Genomic DNA, 20,528 nt, shown 5'->3' on the forward strand with positions numbered 1-20,528 from the left:
CCGGTTTGAAGGGTGAGTGAGCCAGTGTAATTACAGGCACAAGGGACATAAAATCTTAGTTCCCAAGGTTGGTGGCGTATTGGATATGTAAGCGATGGTTGACATTTCTTACAATGCCAATGTCTAAGAGCGTTGGTGACCACTTACCATCAGGTGGCCCATATGCTCGTCCGCCTTCCTATTCTATAAAAAAATAAAAAAAAATAAACGCCCTAATGATGTTTTGATTTGCATTTACTTCGAATTTATTGTAAACAATTAGTTTCCTTGTATTTTTTTTAAGTTTTTAGTTCTATTTGGTGAGTTTTGTATATTTATTTTCTTTTGGGTTTTGTTGCGTAAGCTAGGAAAGATTCTTCAAGTTATCTCTGATTTTTATGTAGTGTATGTGTGTATGTAGTTTTTAACATCATTTTTAAAAATACGTAGTTCATGACTTTTTATTATGTAGAATAAAACAATCTAATAGAGGTTTTGTCTTTTTATATTTTAAATGCTGAATCTTTTTTTTGCTAACTGCTCTGGGTTACCTTAAGCTTAAGTTTAATTTTTGAGATTTCTTAAGGTTTTATGACTACCCGTGGCTTGTACATATATCATAATCAACAGTTAATAAAATGAAATCACGGTAAAATAAATATTAAAGATTATAATATCTTATTTATTATAATATTATTGCATTACAGAATAAAATATATTTTTAATTTTGAACGCGGCCTTATTCTGCCCACATGGGTATCCGGTAGCCATGTTAGTTTAAAAAGTTAGCCTTTTCCGTTTTGTTGTCGAGAAAATGACGGGCTTTAGTAATAAGGTGAGATAAAATTTGCCAATTTTGCTGACAATTAACAAAATATATCGTATTTTTTTGTTTTAATAGTGAAGCTTTGTTCTTTTTAAATATAAGTAGTGTTATTTTTATAATAAATGTGTAGAATATAACATGCTTCGAGAAGTACACGTGCTGGCGTGTCTAACAAGTGAAATTATATTTGAAAAACGTGGTATATCTATGAAAATGTGCCTATTTTAGATCTAATTCATGTAGAAGTATAAACTATAATTATTATTAGAACCTAGAAAATTATACCACGTATAATTTTCACATTGAGGTTAGACTTGAGTAGCGGCAGTGTTATCAAATGTTAATTTCTTCAATTTGTTTGATTTTAGGCCATAATTATCGATGGTCGTGGCCACCTGCTTGGCCGACTGGCCGCAGTGATTGCAAAGGTCCTTTTAGAAGGAAACAAAGTCATTGTTGTGAGATGTGAACAACTTAACATCTCAGGAAACTTCTTCAGGTATGTATGACTTCGTAATTACTGACATCACATTCACAATTATAGACATATTACATATTTAATTAATATGATGTTTTATTGGGTAATTTGCGACTGAAAGTATTTATGTTGTTACTATTCTGTTTTCTGATTTATGTTAAATGATAATGACAGTAATTGATGAGACATACGATGAACATCATTATATTTACTCAAATATTTCAGGAACAAGCTGAAGTTCATGTCATTTTTGCGTAAACGTTGTAATGTGAACCCAGCCCGTGGACCATTCCACTTCAGAGCTCCCTCTAAAGTTTTGTGGAAGACCGTTAGAGGTAATTTTTTTTCAAGCATGTTATCAGCTGCATTTATGAACATGTTAAAAATAATAACTATTAAAAACTTTAAAGAGTTACAAAAACTAGATCACAATTGGTTTAAGTAGTCAAATTAAAGTGATGATTGATTTACTTATAATATATATTTAAGAAGTATTCCTTTATATAGCTCAAACAATGCCTGCCAAGTAAAAATTTAATCCTGATCTAATTTAAAATTGATATTACCTTATATGTAATTATGTGATATAAGCTTACATTATTATATACATAATTTAAAAAAATGTTTCTTAGTTTTGGTATTTAAATAAATAACAAAACAGAAACATTAACATTTTTAGTAATTACATATAAGGTAATGTCAATTTAGCTAGCTAGTCTTTAATAAATACTAACAAAATAACTAGGGATTCATTTTATGTTCCTTTGTTTAAAAAAACTTATGATTATTTTCTTCTATTACCTACATTATTTGATGTTTCTGTGATAATACAAAATGTATGAAGTTTATTGAAATACAGAATTAAAATTACAAAGTAGAAGTTCTGTGCTTTAATTTGTTTCCATATGTTTATGTCAGGCATGATCCCACACAAAACCGAGCGCGGAAAGGATGCACTCAGAAGGCTCCGTGCTTATGATGGATGCCCTCCTCCATATGACAGCCGTCGTCGTGTAGTTGTACCTGCAGCTCTCAGAGTTTTCTGTTTGAAGCCAGGACGCAAGGTATTGGAGAAATATTAATACAATTTAAATTAAGAGATAAACTTAGGGTTTATATTTACTAAAATATAATAATTATAATTTGAATATTACAAAATTTATAATATGATGTTATTTATTGGGTAATTTGCGACTGAAAGATATCTACTAATGTTGAAATTTTATAAAATTCTGATCAATTTGAATTGATTTATTTTCTTAGTTTTATGTATGATATATTTTACTGAAATGTGAATATCTTCCAGTACTGTCATGTGGGCCGTCTTTCTCATGAAGTTGGATGGAAATACCGTGATGTTGTCCGCAAATTGGAGGACAAGAGAAAGTTCAAAACCATCCACAAACTTGCATATGAGAAGAAACTTAAGGTATGCTACCATTTTTTTTGGTAAATAAAATGTTAATTTAAATTTAACATTAAAATTTTTACATCAACAAATGACATTTTTTGTCTTTCTTCAATGTCTGTTATAATGTGTAGTTATTTTTATATATATATTTATATTAAAGATATTGTTAAAAGATTAGGGAGTCCTTTTTTAATTGTATGATGATTATACCAACTTACCTACATTATTTGATGTTTATGAAAAGAAAACTTAACTGATTGTTTGTTAAACACATCACTATTTTTAATTTTATGAAAGGGCAAAATACAAACATTTTTTTCTTTTTGCAGAAAATCACCAAGGAAGCTGGTGAAAAAGTGGCGAAGGTAACAGCTCCCTTCACTGCTGTCATGCAATCCTATGGATACAATTAGGACTAAGGAAATTATATAAAAAATAAACCTTTGGTTGCCCAACAGTTGTTTTATTTGAAATAATTATTTACATCGAATTAATGAAGATTATTTATATTCGTTAATCATTACCGTTACATGTCATGTCTCTCATAACTATGTTTTTGTACATAATAATAATATATATAATTATTCTAAACCTGGCTTACATCAACAAAGAGACATAGAATTTTCGAAAAACTGGTTTGTAGTAGTGATACAAATTTTTCAAGAATGCGGTCGGTTTAAGTCGCAATTCCTGTATTGTGTCTCGATTAATAATCGGGACAAAAATCTACCAAATGAGAGCTCACTTCTCAATCTTGTGTAAGCCAATGACGACTATTATATCCACTTAAATTCTACTTCCAAAGTTCCGATAACAACTTCGCCGTCATTCTAAATGCCATTTTTTTACTGTGGTTTTACTTTTTTTATATTATGGTTATTCAATAAATAGACCAATGATTTCGCTTCAACTCGATGTCCTAAATTTCTTGTGGTTGGAACAGGCCAACGATACTCTACCTTTTCTTTATAGGTGCCACAAACACGTTAGTCAAGGTGTCGCGGGCCGCAAACAAAAAATATTTAGGTAATGATTTCTTAGAGATTCTTACAAATTAAATTAAACAACTATGAACGGATTTATCTTGTATATTAAACATTTTTTTTATCACTTCACGACGTTTCACTTATACACTTGTCCGTGTTACAAGTGTCCGTGGCCACAAGCGGCTGTTTAATTCAAATTATTTAGGCGTTAAAAAAACCTTTGAAATTTAAAAGAGTTGAAAATAAAGTAACAGCAAGTGGGCCAACCAGCCGGAAGAATTGCTATACTATATATTTTTTATTTTCGTTTTTCCTGTAAAATTTATGTCCATATTTAGTATTTTCAACTACCTTTCTGTTATCGTTTTGGCTCTAACTTGGTATGTATTTCTACAATTTTTTTTTTACTTCTACTTGTATATAATATATAAAAATAATAATCGCACGTGTCATTATTTATAATATCAGTATGTGGTGCAAAAAGCTATGTCTATATTCTTATTACCTGACTGCAAAGGAAGGCTTACATTAATTCGATTTTGCGTTTATTAAGTCTAAAGCGGCATATATACATTAATAACAGTCATCTTCCCATAAATGGACTTGTCAGTACGTTCATACCACAATAATATAATTTTATGTCTTTTTCATTTTCGTGATATACATGGGTACATTTCAAATTCGATCTTGCTTCCTACATTAACGGTATCTTTCAAAGAAACTCAGCGGGATTTCATTTTTAAGTCAACAATTATTGTTTATCACAATTATTTTTGTAGTTTTAGCATCTTTAGTACACAAATATTTACAAATAAAGTTTATTTTAGTTTTACAATTGAACATTTTGAGATGATTCCAATTGTAAAAGCGTAGAATTTGTCTCAATAGATTTCACAGAAAAAAAATCCATAAAACCCGACTGTGTAGTCGAATAACAGGTGTTATAAGATTATGATTGCTTATGTACTTATGTAAGCCTTCGACTCCATCGAAACCTGGGCAGTGCTCGACTCATTGCAGAGATGTCATATCGACTGGAGATATATCGAGGTACTGAGATGTCTGTACAACGCCGCTACAATGACTGTCCACATCCAGGACTGTAAGACGAAGGCGATCCAACTGCGCAGAGGGGTGAGACAGGGGGATGTAATATCCCCGAAACTGTTCACCAACGCGTTGGAAGACGTTTTCAAGACGCTGGATTGGACTGAGTATGGAGTCAATGTAAACGGCGAGTACATCTGACACCTTCGATTTGCCGACGATATCGTCATCATAGCAGAGTCGCTGGAACAACTCACCGAAATACTGCGTAGCCTAGGCGAGTCTTCCCGGTGTGTCAGTTTCGGTATAAACTTGGACAAGACCAAGGTCATGTTCAATAGGCATGTCGTGCCGGGACCGATATACGTCGAGGGGAAACCTCTCGAAGTTGTTAGTGAATATACCTACCTAGGACAGATAATACAAGTCGGTAGGAACAACTTCGAGAAGGAAGCCGATTGAAGAATTCGCTTGGGATGGGCAGCATTTGGCAACCTTCGTCAAGTCCTCCAGTCGTCTATACCGCAAAATTTGAAGACGAAAGTCTTCAACCAATGCGTCTTACCTGCCATGACATACGGTGCCGAAACGTGGACACTAACTGCGGGACTAGTCCACAAATTCAAAGTCGCTCAGCATGCTATGGAGCGAGCTATACTCGGAGTATCTTTGAAGGATAAGATCAGAAATGAGATTATCCGGAAAAGAACCGGAGTCACCGACATAGCTTGCAAAATTAGCAGGCTGAAGTGGCAGTGGGCTGGTCACGTATGTCGTAGGACCGATGGCCGTTGGAGCAGACGAGTCCTAGAGTGGAGAACACGAATCGGCAAGCGCAGCGTAGGGCGCCCTCCAGCCAGGTGGACCGACGACCTTAAGAAGGTGGCGGGCACCAACTGGATGCGGAAGGCGGAGGACAGGGAGCTTTGGCGCACCTTGGGAGAGGCCTATGTTCAGCAGTGGACAACGATTGGCTGTTGATTGATTGATTGATGTACTTACGTCACCATTTGTAGAAAAAATCATTGATGATATGACTTATGATGGTAGGTTGAAAGGTAGTTGAAAATACTAAATATAGACATCAATTTTACAGGACAAACGAAAATAAAAAATAAGCATAAAAACTATCTTTGACAAATAATATTGTATACTTTATATAATTAATTAACTCGTCACGAGATCTCCGAAACTACAAGCCCAATTGACTTCAAATTAATATTTTTAATAATATCCTAATATCCTGGGACTTTATTCACACACGGCCATCTGATCCCAAATTAAGCAGAGCTTGTGCCATGGAAACCAGACAACTGATATATTACATATACTAATTTTCTTTTGTAAATACATACTTGTATACATAATTACACCCAGACTCAGGACAAAGAGACATGTTCATGCACACAAATGTCTGTCCTGGGTGGGAATCGAACCCACCACCTTCGGCGTGAAAGGCAGGTACCTACCAAACACGTCAAACGGCTCGTTAGTTAGCACAGTTACTCCAATCGCGACATAGAAAATATAGATTGATAGATTCACACAATATCAATCTTTATAAAAATTAATAACATATTGATTTTAAGTTCGTCAAAAAGACGTTTTCTATTTATTAAAAGGCCACTTACACTATGCAAAATGGAATAGATTAATTAGTTCTGACACATCTATCGATAAGAAATATTTATTGATTTCACAGGCTATGTATGATTTTATCATTTATACGTATTATTCATCTCTGCAAATTCTACATTCTGAGCCGTAGGTGATCTTGTAATATGACAATGGAAAAAGTTCTCTTAGAAGAACCTATTTGAATATACATTGATCTATAGTGGTGCCTATTAAAATACTTTTTTATTTTGAAATAGGATGGTCTATTCTTCTGTGTAAGTGTGTATTACAATAAAATTATTCCCATGATAACAAAAAAAAAAAAATTATTTCATGTTGCCTTATTTTTTAACCTGAAAAATTAAGTAAATATGACTAAAATGTGTTTATATCACCTGCCTTTTTTAAATGAATATTCATGTATATCAAACCAGCTATTTTCTGTGCTACCGATGATGGCGTTTATCACGATCAGCAGCGAGAGGTCTCCGCCTACGCTGGCTGCTAGGGAATGGCGCTAAGGCCCCCTAGGCGCTAATGTAATTGTCTATTCTGGAATAATCTATAAATCGGGTCAAAATTACAAATGCTAATATAATTGGATTATTGTAAGGAGTATTTCAAGGTACAGAATAAACCCTAAAAACCTTTTTTAATCAAAATCTTATGAGTTTATTGAAAGTCACAATATTTTAATGTTTATGTACATTTTATATTTACCGATACTTTAGACATACGCAGGTAATAATTATCACTATAAACTATTTTCAGGGTTTAATTGAAATGCGGATGAGTTAAAAAACACTATTTTATTATTTATAGCAAGATTTATTGTTATTTATCTACGTTAAATTTTTGATACAAATTTAATGCGGATTCTTATTTTTTAGTTAGTTTAAAATCTAGTTGACGCTTTCTACATCTTCGTCACATATTCAAGCTTTTTGTAACTACATATTTCTGCATATTCCAATTATATATTGAAAGAAAAAATATACATTGAAAACGAAACAATACATGGCTTATTTGCAAGGAAATATAGTCCAAATGAGTATTTAGAATTTTGGAAATATTAAAATATGAATTCAAACGAGTTAAAATTCGTTATGGTATAAAAATAACTTTCGCTTTGACGTCATATAATTTCAATTTACGACTTCCATATATTGCTCCAATGGGTTTGATCAGATAATTATTTCGCGCGGGGACAAATTCTCTTGTGCAGCTGCGACCAGAGATAAAGCGTATAGGGTAGTTATAGCCAAACCAAGTAAGTTTAATCCTTGTATATTTGAAAACATATTATTAGATTGTATTATAATTTTATCTAATTATTTTCTGAAGTTGTTCTCAGTAATTATTCTACGTAAACAATTAAAAAAAACATTCAGTAAAGTCCTACAAATTAATAGTAATAAACCGTTTAGTGATTGTTTTTTTATAGAAACATCTTATCGTTTAAAATATTGAAATAAGCTCAACAAAGTGAACTATGTTGGCAATACATCTCAATAATTTTGAATTATATTTATGAATTCGGTCCAGATCAACTGGATGTCCTTTTTTATTGAAATCAATTCAATTTATTTGCTTTATACATATTATGCATGTTTAGTCAGTATATTTATGACATGCAAATATTTTAACTGAAATTAAAGTAAGAAAGGAGCAAACGGGCAGGAGGCTCACCTGATGGGTGACTGCCACCACCCTGAACTTGCAGGCCTTTAAGGAGTAGGCTCTTGAGTAGTCCTAATAATCGGATTCCAGGTTAATTGCAATTTCTATCGTCATTGTATTAATATACCTATTTAATAGTTTTATTTTATAGATATGATTAATATGTTGAATAAATCATCAAAAAATATCGTGATTCCAATAATAATTGGCTTTACTCTACACCACATGTACACATATACATACATATATGTACATACACTACATGTACATGTGTAACCCATGTAGGGTTATAGGTGCTGTAGAGTGAAGGCAAAAGTATAGACTTTTTGCTTTTTGAACCAGATACAGCATCACATTAATCTTTTTAATATAAAAAAAAATAGTAAGTAAATACGCTTGTATTAAATATGTAATAGTATTGTTAAGAAAAGTTAGAAAAAAATCAAGAATAGCGGGAAGATTATACAAATCGTGTAATTATAGGATTAAAATGTAATCGTCTAAAAATTTACAAAATTATTTAACCAATAACTACTAAAATAAAATACTGTACTATATTTTAAACTAAGGAATGCTTTTGTCCTATTTTTATTTTGGTCAGCCATCTTTAATTTTTAAGCTGTTCGGGCAACAACACAGTATTTATTTATTTATTAAATAGGTAATCCAACTGTTTGTATTAAAAATATCACATAACTCGTAAATATAACAAAGTTATACAAATTATACAAACTTGACAAGCCGGTTGGCGTGATTGGTAGATACTTGTCATTCACGCCGAAGGTTGTGGGTTCGATTCCCACCCAGGACAGACATTTATGTGCATGAACATGTCTGTTTGTCTTGAGTCTGGGTGTAATTATCTATATAAGTATGTATTTACAAAAGAAAAGTAGTATATGTAGTATATCAGTTGTCTGGTTTCCATAGCACAAGCTTTGTACAAGCTTAATTTGGGATCAGATGATGAGGATGGGATGATGATCAGAGATCTGTGTGCAAAATGTCCCAGGATATTATTATTATTATTAATAGTTAAAATAAAAATAAAAATTAAAAACAATAATATAGTGATGAGACCTATGTGTGCATTCACGCATATTTTGGAGTATTTTTTGTCTGCGAGATTGTATGTTGTTGTTACAGTAATATTCTTATATTTTATTTTTCTTTGATATGATACTTGCTAGTACCAAGACTATTTCTCTTCGCGTCTAAGTGTTCCTGAAGGTTATTCGAAAATTGGATTCGTTCTAGCGTTTAATAGCAGTTTAATCGTCATAGCCCTCGATACAGTATAAAAAGGGATGCTGTGTTTTCCAAAGCATCAGTACAGAAGCATCTTTCTACGGTTACAGTCAAGAAAGTAATTACAACAAGTACAACAATTTGATACTATGAATAAGTGGCGATTACTGTTATTATCAATTTTTGGCCTGTTACATATAACAACATCAGAGAGCGATTTTTTTGATGGAAGGTACGGATGCTATGCTTATTCGCCACGTTACCTGCCTTCAGATACCAGCTTCTCTGCATATGAAACTAATCGAGAACACCGATTTTTACCTGAAATACCACTGAATCCACCTAAAAAATATCCAACTTTTAATGTGCGAGACACCGAGATAGTTTGGCTATCAAGACGACGGCAAATTAGGGATATAAAACAACATTCCCGAGACAATGAAATTCGTCAAGCTGTCGGAGGACAGCGTAACAGAATTTCAACCAGCCCTTCAGATCATATACGAAATAAAAGAGAATACTTCGTTGTAAGTTCTTACGAACGCAGCAATGATTTACGGAGTAACCTTCGTCATAACAGGCTTGTTAGAGATCGTGATACAGAATACCAAAGAAGTATCCGAACGACCTCTTCATCTCGCGATAATTATAGAAAACAATATGCCACTAGAACTCATTTTGAAAACAGAGATGTAAGCCGATATAATAATAACGACCGTCATATGCTAAATGCTCATAATAATAATAAAGATGAAACTCAGCGCAAATTCTCCGAATATGACGCACTTAGTACACGACGTAATAGTAACAGAAACGATATGAGAAATGGCGATATTTACGAAGAACCTGATCAACGCAATTTAAGAATAATAAGATCTGATCGACCCAATGATAATGATAAATTATCAAAAGATCGCAACAGTAGACTTGGAATACAGCGAGACTTATACGAAGATCGTTTTCAAAGGGAGTCGAGAAACAGTCAAAGAAATAATGTAAGAAGCCTCGATAGACTGCACTTTAGCCAAACCAACATACGTTCATTGGTTCGAGATATTGAAAATTCACGCACAAAAAGCGATCGGCATCAACCTTTTGTTCAAGTTGATATAAATGGCGAAAGAAAAAATAGATTAAGAAGTAAGCGTAGTTCCTCTGAAGAATCGTATTTATTACGAGAGGATCAAAATAATGCTAGACCTGTAATTGACAAAAGGAATGTAAATTACAATTCCAGATCTACTAGGGACACAAATGTAAATAAAACGTTGGAAAACAGGCAAGTAAGAAAAAACGTTGGACCTAAAATAAATCGTGTAAATATGAATACCAGATCGGAAGCGAATTCACGCGAAGTACTTATGTCTAGATTTGACAGAAGGAATGTAAATTTCAATGCCAGATCTACTAGGGACACAAATGTAAAAGATACGTCGGAAAACAGAGAAGTAAGAAATAGCGTTGGACCTAAAATAAATCGTGTAAACATGAATACCAGATTGGAAGCGAAGGAACGTGAAGTAATTGTATCTAGATTTGACAGAAGGAATGTACATTACAATGCCAGATCTACTAGGGACACAAATGAAAAAGATCGTGTAAACATGAATACTAGATTGGACATGAGGGAACGCGAAACATCTGTGTCTAGGTTTGACAGAAGGAATGTACATTACAATGCCAGATCTACTAGGGACACAAATGAAAAAGATACGTCAGAAAACAGGGAAGTAAGAAATAACGTTGGACCTAAAATGAATCGTATAAACATGAATACCAGATTGGAAGCGAATGAACGTGAAGTACTTGTGTCTAAATTCGACAGAAGGAATGTAAATTTCAATGCCAGATCTACTAGGGACACAAATGTAAAAGATACGTCGGAAAACAGGGAAGTAAGAAATAGCGTTGGACCTAAAATGAATCGTGTAAACATAAATACTAGATTGGACATGAGGGAACGCGAAACATCTGTGTCTAGATTTGACAGAAGGAATGTACATTACAATGCCAGATCTACTAGGGACACAAATGAAAAAGATACGTCAGAAAACAGGGAAGTAAGAAATAACGTTGGACCTAAAATGAATCGTGTAAACATGAATACCAGATTGGACATGAGGGAACGCGAAACATCTGTGTCTAGATTTGACAGAAGGAATGTAAATTTCAATGCCAGATCTACTAGGGACACAAATGTAAAAGATACGTCGGAAAACAGAGAAGTAAGAAATAGCGTTGGACCTAAAATGAATCGTGTAAACATGAATACTAGATTGGACATGAGGGAACGCGAAACATCTGTGTCTAGATTTGACAGAAGGAATGTACATTACAATGCCAGATCTACTAGGGAGACAAATGAAAAAGATACGTCAGAAAACAGGGAAGTAAGAAATAACGTTGGACCTAAAATGAATCGTGTAAACATGAATACCAGATTGGACATGAGGGAACGCGAAACATCTGTGTCTAGATTTGACAGAAGGAATGTAAATTTCAATGCCAGATCTACTAAGGACACAAATGTAAAAGATACGTCGGAAAACAGAGAAGTAAGAAATAGCGTTGGACCTAAAATGAATCGTGTAAACATGAATACTAGATTGGACATGAGGGAACGCGAAACATCTGTGTCTAGATTTGACAGAAGGAATGTACATTACAATGCCAGATCTACTAGGGACACAAATGAAAAAGATACGTCAGAAAACAGGGAAGTAAGAAATAACGTTGGACCTAAAATGAATCGTGTAAACATGAATACCAGATTGGACATGAGGGAACGCGAAACATCTGTGTCTAGATTTGACAGAAGGAATGTAAATTTCAATGCCAGATCTACTAGGGACACAAATGTAAAAGATACGTCAGAAAACAGGGAAGTAAGAAATAGCGTGGGACCTAAAATGAATCGTGTAAACATGAATACCAGATTGGACATGAGGGAACGCGAAACATCTGTGTCTAGATTTGACAGAAGGAATGTACATTACAATGCCAGATCTACTAGGGACACAAATGAAAAAGATACGTCAGAAAACAGGGAAGTAAGAAATAACGTTGGACCTAAAATGAATCGTATAAACATGAATACCAAATTGGAAGCGAATGAACGTGAAGTACTTGTTTCTAGATTCGACAGAAGGAATGTAAATTTCAATGCCAGATCTACTAGGGACACAAATGTAAAAGATACGTCGGAAAACAGAGAAGTAAGAAATAGCGTTGGACCTAAAATAAATCGTGTAAACATGAATACCAGATTGGAAGCGAAGGAACGTGAAGTAATTGTATCTAGATTTGACAGAAGGAATGTACATTACAATGCCAGATCTACTAGGGACACAAATGAAAAAGATCGTGTAAACATGAATACTAGATTGGACATGAGGGAACGCGAAACATCTGTGTCTAGATTTGACAGAAGGAATGTACATTACAATGCCAGATCTACTAGGGACACAAATGAAAAAGATACGTCAGAAAACAGGGAAGTAAGAAATAACGTTGGACCTAAAATGAATCGTATAAACATGAATACCAGATTGGAAGCGAATGAACGTGAAGTACTTGTGTCTAGATTCGACAGAAGGAATGTAAATTTCAATGCCAGATCTACTAGGGACACAAATGTAAAAGATACGTCGGAAAACAGAGAAGTAAGAAATAGCGTTGGACCTAAAATGAATCGTGTAAACATGAATACCAGATTGGAAGCGAAGGAACGTGAAGTAATTGTATCTAGATTTGACAGAAGGAATGTACATTACAATGCCAGATCTACTAGGGACACAAATGAAAAAGATACGTCAGAAAACAGGGAAGTAAGAAATAACGTTGGACCTAAAATGAATCGTATAATCATGAATAGCAGATTGGAAGCGAATGAACTTGAAGTACTTGTGTCTAGATTCGACAGAAGGAATGTAAATTTCAATGCCAGATCTACTAGGGACACAAATGTAAAAGATACGTCGGAAAACAGAGAAGTAAGAAATAGCGTTGGACCTAAAATGAATCGTGTAAACATGAATACCAGATTGGAAGCTAAGGAACGCAAAGTACTTGTGTCTAGATTCGACAGAAGGAATGTAAATTACAATACCAGATCTACTAGGGGTACAATGGAAAAACGAGCTTCAGAAAATAGAGACGTAAGTCATAACACTGGACCTAAAATGAATCGTGTAAACACGAATACTAGATTAGAAGCGAAGGAACGCGAAGTACATGTGTCTAGATTTGACAAAAGGAATCTAAATTACAATGCCAGATCTACGAGGGATTTAATTGAAGAACGAACTTCAGAAAACAGAGATGAAAACCGATTATTAAATAGAAGACATGAGGCTCGAAATGCTCGCCATGAAAGAAGACAAACTAAAATGACTCGGCAAGACACGTCTATTGCAATGCGAGGACTAGTTACGGTGCGCAATGATCCTCATCATAACGAAAAACCAACTCCAGTTCATAAGTTATATGATAACCTTGTCTTCGAAATGAAATGGCAATATCTGTTTTACGCACTGCAGGCTGTCTATATATGTAGTTTAATTATGAAGATTCCAAAATGCAATGAACAAAACAAACATACAATGTGGTAAGGAAAACTTGATAATTTTACTTTGTTTTTAGTTTTTTTGAGTCTTTCAGTTTTATTCCAAATTAAATTGTGCAAAACAAAACTTTACTTGAGCATTGAATGAAATTATTTTAATAAAATATGTATTTTTTGTTTCAGGATTCCTACCTGGTTTACACTCACCGAATATTTAAAAATTGATTAAATATTTTATAACCAATGTATAGAAAAATAGTACACTAGTGTAATGTTATATCCTTAAAATGTTTATCTTAGATTTAGCAAAAATAAAAAATATATTCAAAATTTAATGTTTTTTAATACCATTATTAGCCTACAACATCAATGCAGCACAATTAAAATTGATCTTACAAAGAATAAAATATTCTAATTTGTTTTGAAATTATTCTTAAAAAATATATACAAACAAATCACATGTCCAATGTGTCTGACTTCTTCTTTTGTTGACCTTCATACCAAGCTTTTGAAATCATTCGTTTCATTTCATCATCACCAGTTTCATACCTGGAAATACAAAACCAAAATGAAACAAAATGTTGATATTTCTGTTACATTGTGTGTATGTTATTGTATGTATGTACATTAAATTTGATTCCTAATTCTTTTTAGTTCTAAAATGCGCAAGTGGTCAATGAAGTTTTCTTAACTTTAACTCAGTAAGCCAGTTGAAAAAAGAATGAATTTTGAAAAAAAGTAACTCCTTGTAACGGTATTCTTAATCCTCATATTGCTTTTCCATAATGGCCTTTTTTTTGCAAATAATCTTTATTTTTTTACAGTATCTTTGAATTTAGGTACACCTATTCTCAAGCTCACTGTTTATCCTCAGTATTCCCATACAACAGTACGACAATTTGTAAAGTTACTTTAATGACAAAAAGATTATGTAAACATAGTTATTATAAAGCTAGTTCAAATATAAGCAGAATTAGTAGCTATAAAAGAGCAGTATATATATATAATGCTTGTAATACATACATATTCTTCATAAGACTCATGATAGATTCTTGTGGATCCTTCTTTTCCATATCATCAGTCTTAAATCTGTTATTACGTTGGTCTTCGAATTTCTTCTCAAGTTCTGTCATGTGAGACCACTTAATATTCTGTTGTGTTTTGGCCAGGAAGATGACAACCATGTCTAAAAATGAACACACAAAGAGCTGCTATTTCTATTTTCTAATCAGTAGTACTAACTTTTTGTTACTATTCTCAATTATACCTTTAAATATACATGTAAATATTTGAAGTCAAATATTAATTCATGAATTTCCATGTGCTTTATTGCTGTTTATAATTCATCTCATACGTGAAGGTGAAAACATTGTGTGGAAACTTGCATGTGTCTAATTTCAATGGAATTCCGCTACATGTGTGTTCCATAAGCCCACATTGGAGCAGCATATTGGAATAAGTTCCAAGCCGTCTCAAAATAGAAGAGGAGACCATAGCCCAGCAGTGGGATATTCACGGGCTGTTACTATATTAATTAATTTAATAATTTAATTATACTGGTGGTAGGGCTTTGTGCAAGCTCGTCTGGGTAGGTACCACCCACTCATCAGATATTCTACCGCAAAACAGCAATACTTGATATTGTTGTGTTCCGGTTTGAAGGGTGAGTGAGCCAGTGTAATTACAGGCACAGGGGACATAAAATCTTAGTTCCCAGGGTTGGTGGCGCATTGGATATGTAAGCGATGGTTGACATTTCTTACAATGCCAATGTCTAAGAGCGTTGGTGACCACTTACCATCAGGTGGCCCATATGCTCGTCCGCCTTCCTATTCTATAAAAAAAAAAAAAAATTTAAATATATACAAATTATTTGATTAAAATTGACTGCTAAATCAGTAAGATCATACTAAAGATGACAGTATTTGCTGCTGAACCTTTTCAATGAACTTATTACTTTATCGTCACTAATATTATAAATGTGAAAGTGAGTATGTTTGTTTGTTTGCTTTCACATCTTAAATACTGAACAGATCCTTAAGAAATTATGCATATAGTTTGTCAGGAGTACAGAGAAGGACACAGGGTACCTAACACCTGCTCCCGTCACAAGCGTACAAAGCTGCAGGAAGTAACTAGTAATGAATAATTTATTTTATAACTTCTAATATATAGTCAACAGACTACAGTCGTGAATCCCTTTTTTTTGTTTTTAAGTATTTATGTTTTTTCCAGAAAACCAAAACTTTTTTTGTGTTTATTTCTTACCTGTCTTTTGTTTCCAATGACTTTCTTCAACATTGATAGAGTTAAGAAGTTTATTGATAACAAGCAAATAATCTTTATTCTCCAAATTTTCAACATGCAACTCCATTGATCTCTCAGTCAACTTGCAATAGACCTGTTCTTTTGGTACATTTTGAACATTCTTGAGAGTTACAAATACTTTAACATATTTATCTGATTGATCCCATCCTGAAATTAGTAAGAGTAATGTAACTAATTCCCTCAAATAAAATTGATAGTTTGATGAGGACTTTGTTATGATATTTAGGACAATCTCTAAGATGAACATTTAAAAAAAACTAAGATTTTTTTTTTCAAAAAGTATCTATGTATCATTTATTATTATTTTGTAAGTATATCCTTTTTAGTCCTGTTAAATTGAAGTAGAGAACACAATTACATTCATCACCATTCTCTTTTAAAAATATACGTTTATACAGCGGTTCTAACTTCTTATTAAGTGTGTAGGTATTGATTATATTGGAACTTTACCATATCCATTTAATTTAATTTGGTATCGCTTTTGTGACTGTGTTGATGTAGTGGGTGTAGGGGACACATCCATAGAAGCTTCATTTTTCTCACTTTCCTTAAGAGTAATTAATTCTGTTTCAAGTTTACGTATTTCCAGAGAGAGAATATCCAGAACTTTCTTGCGTTTCGCTTGCTTAAGTAGTTCATTTAATTCGTCGATATCACTACGCAGCTATATTTAAAATTAAAGTAAAATTAAAATACCAATAGTAAAAATATTAAGAGTAGCTTTTCGTCTAAAGTATAAATTTTACCTCGATAATTTTTGCTCCAGACATGATGTCCGTGGTTGTTAGAAACTTTTACCAGTCTGGTTTATATCTTACTGTTCCTTTTTTTAGTATGTATTCACGTGTATTAATGTAAATAATTTGCGTGTTCCAGCACTTTAAATTTGTGAAACAACAATTTTTGCCAAAAGGTTAACAATGAATAAAGCGTTGAGCATAAAACAGCGTTTTTGATGGTAATTATGTTTGACAGTAAGGTTCTATAAAAAGGTTTTGCCATAGATTATACACTACATTTGAGCGGTATGACTATGACAGATAACAAGACGTTTCTAGAAAAATAGATATATACTGTACTAGGTATAACTGTTATATATTATTATTTTAACAATGATATGATACATATAATGAGAAGCACATTTTAATATCATTAGTTTGAATGCTATCGCTATATGCCGTGTGGTGACGGCGACGAATATCACCACCCCATCTCATCCCGTGGGGGGCGTAGAAGTCGACCCGAGGGAATATACACCAGAGAACGGGCAGCAGCGTCTCTCTGAGTACTATGACTAACTTACTGCGATCGCCAACCCGTCTGCCAAGCGTGGCGATTATGGCATATCCCCTCATGATTCGCGCAACTAAACCACGGCCCCTAGTCCCCGGCAGCCCTGCTATTCCTAGCCTTGGTAACAGCTGTGGTAACGGCGGGGCAGGGGGTGCTAAGAATCCCCGGCAGATTTCGTGTTACCAACACCGACGACCTCTGGCCCTGGCAACATATAACACGCGTACACTGCGGACCGACGAGAAGATCATCGAACTGGAGGAAGAATTGAGCAGGTTACACTGGGATATCGTCGGATTATCCGAAGTCCGAAGACAGGGGGAGGATACGATGATCCTGAAATCCGGTAACCTTCTCTATTTCCGAGAGGGCGATCAACTGTCTCAAGGTGGTGTCGGGTTCATAGTCCACAAGTACCTCGTTAACAACGTTGTGAAAATCGAGAGTGTGTCGGCTAGGGTGGCGTACCTTATACTCAGAATCACCAAGCGGTATTCTTTGAAGGTCATACAGGTATACGCGCCGACTTCGACACACTCCGACGATGAGGTTGAGGTCATGTATGAGGATTTATCTAAAGCCATACATACCAACAAGACTCATTTCACTGTTGTAATGGGGGACTTCAACGCGAAGCTGGGCAAACGATTCGGTGATGAGTTAAAGGTGGGACCTCATGGAATTGGAGACCGCAACACTCGGGGCCAGGTGTTGGCCGACTTTATGGAGAAGGAGGGACTCTTTATGATGAACTCCTTTTTCAAGAAGCCAGGTCAGCGTAAATGGACCTGGGTGAGCCCTGATGGGAAAACCAAGAATGAGATAGACTTCATCTTGTCGACGAGAAGACAAATATTTAATGACGTCTCCGTGATCAATGCAGTCAAAACTGGGAGCGATCACAGACTCGTAAGAGGCTCGTTAAATATCAATGTTAAACTCCAGAGGTCCCGACTGATGAAGTCTACGCTCCGACCATCACCTCTTCAAATCCGAAATCCCGAAGCCTTTCAGCTCGAACTCCAAAACCGATTCGATTGCCTAGCAGACTGCGAGGAAGTGGACACATACAACGACAGGCTTGTGGAAACTGTCCGTACGGCTGGGTCTAAGACCTTCAAGACCAGCCGTACAAAAGGAACCAAAAAGATCTCTGCCTCTACCCTACGGCTTATGGAGGAAAGACGGAAAATGATTCTGACGTCCCCAGCTGATGCTGCCGGCTATCGGCTGATCAACAGACGGATTTCAAAGTCTCTAACTCGCGACACTCGCCAATTTAATACAATGCGCATTAAAGAGGCCATCGAGCGGAACAAAGGCTCTAAAGTGTTCGCCAGAGATCTGTCTGTTGGTCAGAGTCAACTGACAAGGCTGAAAACTGAGGATGGCAGAATAGTCACGTCAAGATCTGAGCTGTTGGAAGAGGTTGAGAAGTTCTACGGTCAGCTGTACACGACAGCTCAATCACCTGTCAGTAGTCATGCTGCAGATCCCAGAGCAAGACTAACCCGACACTACACTGAAGATTTTCAGGACGTCAGTCTTTTCGAGATTAGAATGGCTCTCGGACAACTCAAAAACAACAAGGCACCTGGTGATGATGGTATTACAGCCGAGCTTCTGAAGGCGGGTGGTACACCGATCCTCAGGGCTCTTCAGAGGCTTTTTAACTCCGTCATTGCCAAAGGTCAAACGCCAAAAGCATGGCACAGAAGTGTGGTGGTACTTTTCTTTAAGAAGGGTGATAAAACCCTTCTGAAGAATTACAGGCCCATCTCACTGCTGAGTCATGTTTACAAGTTGTTTTCGAGAGTCATTACGAATCGTCTCGAGCAAAGGCTTGACGACTTCCAGCCACCCGAACAAGCCGGATTCCGGAAAGGCTTTAGCACCATAGACCACATACATACGCTGCGGCAAGTTATACAGAAGACTGAGGAGTATAACCAGCCACTTTGCTTAGCGTTTGTGGACTATGAGAAAGCCTTTGATTCGATCGAAACCTGGGCTGTGCTGAATTCTCTTCAAAGGTGCCAAATTGATTATCGGTATATCAGGGTGTTAAAGTGCTTGTACGAGAACGCCACCATGTCGATCCGACTCCAGGATCAGAACTCAAAACCTATCCAACTGCAGAGAGGTGTAAGACAGGGAGACGTGATATCTCCGAAACTGTTTACCGCTGCATTGGAAGATGTTTTCAAGCTTCTGGACTGGAACGGACTTGGCATCAATATTAACGGCGAGTACATCACTCATCTTCGATTTGCCGATGACATTGTAATTATGGCTGAGACCTTGGAAGACCTCGGCACTATGCTCGATGACCTCAGCAGGGTTTCCCAACAAGTGGGTCTAAAAATGAACATGGACAAGACGAAAATCATGTCGAACATCCATGTTGCACCCACTCAAGTCAAGGTTGGAAATTCTGCACTCGAAGTTGTAGACAACTATGTCTACCTAGGTCAGACCATCCAACTAGGTAGGTCCAACTTCGAGAAAGAGGTAAATCGTCGAATTCAACTCGGCTGGGCAGCGTTCGGGAAGCTACACGATATCTTCTCATCCCAAATACCGCAGTGTCTCAAGTCGAAAGTCTTCGACCAGTGTGTGTTGCCAGTGATGACGTATGGATCAGAGACGTGGTCGCTCACAATGGGCCTCATAAGAAGGCTCAAGGTCACTCAAAGGGCAATGGAGAGGGCTATGCTCGGAGTTTCTCTGCGAGATCGAATCAGAAATGATGAAATCCGCAGGCGAACCAAAGTAACCGACATAGCCCGAAGAATTGCTAAATTGAAGTGGCAGTGGGCGGGGCACATTGCTCGCAGAACCGACGGCCGCTGGGGCAGAAAGGTTCTCGAGTGGCGACCACGAACCGGAAGACGCAGCGTGGGCAGGCCCCCTACAAGGTGGACCGACGACTTAGAACGAGTCGCGGGAAGCCGTTGGATGCGGGCAGCGCAAGATCGGCCAACGTGGAAATCCTTGGGGGAGGCCTTTGTCCAGCAGTGGACGTCTTTCGGCTGATGATGATGATGATGATGATGAATGCTATCGAAATT

At 35.7% G+C, this 20,528-nt stretch overlaps 4 protein-coding genes and 1 non-coding gene across 5 annotated transcripts; 4 read left to right on the forward strand and 1 right to left on the reverse strand.

The window, feature by feature from the left end:
• The first annotated feature begins 715 nt into the window (after window positions 1-715).
• Window positions 716-3,149, forward strand: LOC126771877 (60S ribosomal protein L13a). Its single transcript, XM_050492039.1, has 6 exons — window positions 716-814; window positions 1,174-1,304; window positions 1,509-1,618; window positions 2,202-2,347; window positions 2,590-2,712; window positions 3,024-3,149. The coding sequence occupies exons 1-6, from the start codon at window positions 794-796 to the stop codon at window positions 3,105-3,107; spliced, it is 615 nt and encodes a 204-aa protein (XP_050347996.1). The 5' UTR covers window positions 716-793; the 3' UTR covers window positions 3,108-3,149.
• LOC126772102 (small nucleolar RNA SNORD34) lies at window positions 2,056-2,132 on the forward strand. The gene has a single exon (XR_007669623.1). It is a non-coding gene; the product is annotated as a small nucleolar RNA SNORD34 (small nucleolar RNA).
• Window positions 3,150-9,421: 6,272 nt separating the features above from the next.
• On the forward strand, window positions 9,422-12,615 carry LOC126772038 (GATA zinc finger domain-containing protein 14-like). Its single transcript, XM_050492217.1, has 3 exons — window positions 9,422-10,923; window positions 11,419-12,559; window positions 12,607-12,615. Exons 1-3 carry the CDS (start codon window positions 9,422-9,424, stop codon window positions 12,613-12,615), a joined length of 2,652 nt encoding a protein of 883 aa, XP_050348174.1.
• Window positions 12,616-12,644: 29 nt separating this feature from the next.
• On the forward strand, window positions 12,645-14,072 carry LOC126771861 (uncharacterized). The gene is made up of 2 exons (XM_050492017.1): window positions 12,645-13,878; window positions 14,020-14,072. Exons 1-2 carry the CDS (start codon window positions 12,662-12,664, stop codon window positions 14,063-14,065), a joined length of 1,263 nt encoding a protein of 420 aa, XP_050347974.1. The 5' UTR covers window positions 12,645-12,661; the 3' UTR covers window positions 14,066-14,072.
• Window positions 14,073-14,159: 87 nt separating this feature from the next.
• LOC126771872 (calcyclin-binding protein) lies at window positions 14,160-17,144 on the reverse strand. Its single transcript, XM_050492033.1, has 5 exons — window positions 16,911-17,144; window positions 16,615-16,828; window positions 16,105-16,311; window positions 14,860-15,022; window positions 14,160-14,385 (listed from the first exon to the last, which is right to left on the reverse strand). Exons 1-5 carry the CDS (start codon window positions 16,932-16,934, stop codon window positions 14,292-14,294), a joined length of 702 nt encoding a protein of 233 aa, XP_050347990.1. The 5' UTR covers window positions 16,935-17,144; the 3' UTR covers window positions 14,160-14,291.
• Between the last annotated feature and the right edge of the window lie 3,384 nt (window positions 17,145-20,528).

This window comes from Nymphalis io, chromosome 11, assembly GCF_905147045.1.
Source record: "Nymphalis io chromosome 11, ilAglIoxx1.1, whole genome shotgun sequence".
In the NCBI taxonomy this organism is placed as follows: Eukaryota; Metazoa; Arthropoda; class Insecta; order Lepidoptera; family Nymphalidae; genus Nymphalis; species Nymphalis io.

Coding starts and splice junctions, on each gene's coding strand:
- LOC126771861 (XM_050492017.1), top strand. CDS start 12,662: ATGAGGGAACGCGAAACATCTGTGTCTAGATTTGACAGAAGGAATGTA. Junction 13,879..14,019: donor CAAAACAAACATACAATGTG/GTAAGGAAAACT, acceptor TTTTTGTTTCAG/GATTCCTACCTGGTTTACAC.
- LOC126772038 (XM_050492217.1), top strand. CDS start 9,422: ATGAATAAGTGGCGATTACTGTTATTATCAATTTTTGGCCTGTTACAT. Junction 10,924..11,418: donor CGCGAAACATCTGTGTCTAG/GTTTGACAGAAG, acceptor ATCTGTGTCTAG/ATTTGACAGAAGGAATGTAA.
- LOC126771877 (XM_050492039.1), top strand. CDS start 794: ATGACGGGCTTTAGTAATAAG. Junction 1,305..1,508: donor ATCTCAGGAAACTTCTTCAG/GTATGTATGACT, acceptor CAAATATTTCAG/GAACAAGCTGAAGTTCATGT. Junction 2,348..2,589: donor GTTTGAAGCCAGGACGCAAG/GTATTGGAGAAA, acceptor AATATCTTCCAG/TACTGTCATGTGGGCCGTCT.
- LOC126771872 (XM_050492033.1), bottom strand. CDS start 16,934: ATGTCTGGAGCAAAAATTATCGAG. Junction 16,829..16,910: donor CTGGAGCAAAAATTATCGAG/GTAAAATTTATA, acceptor TTTTAAATATAG/CTGCGTAGTGATATCGACGA. Junction 16,312..16,614: donor AATTAAATTAAATGGATATG/GTAAAGTTCCAA, acceptor TACTAATTTCAG/GATGGGATCAATCAGATAAA.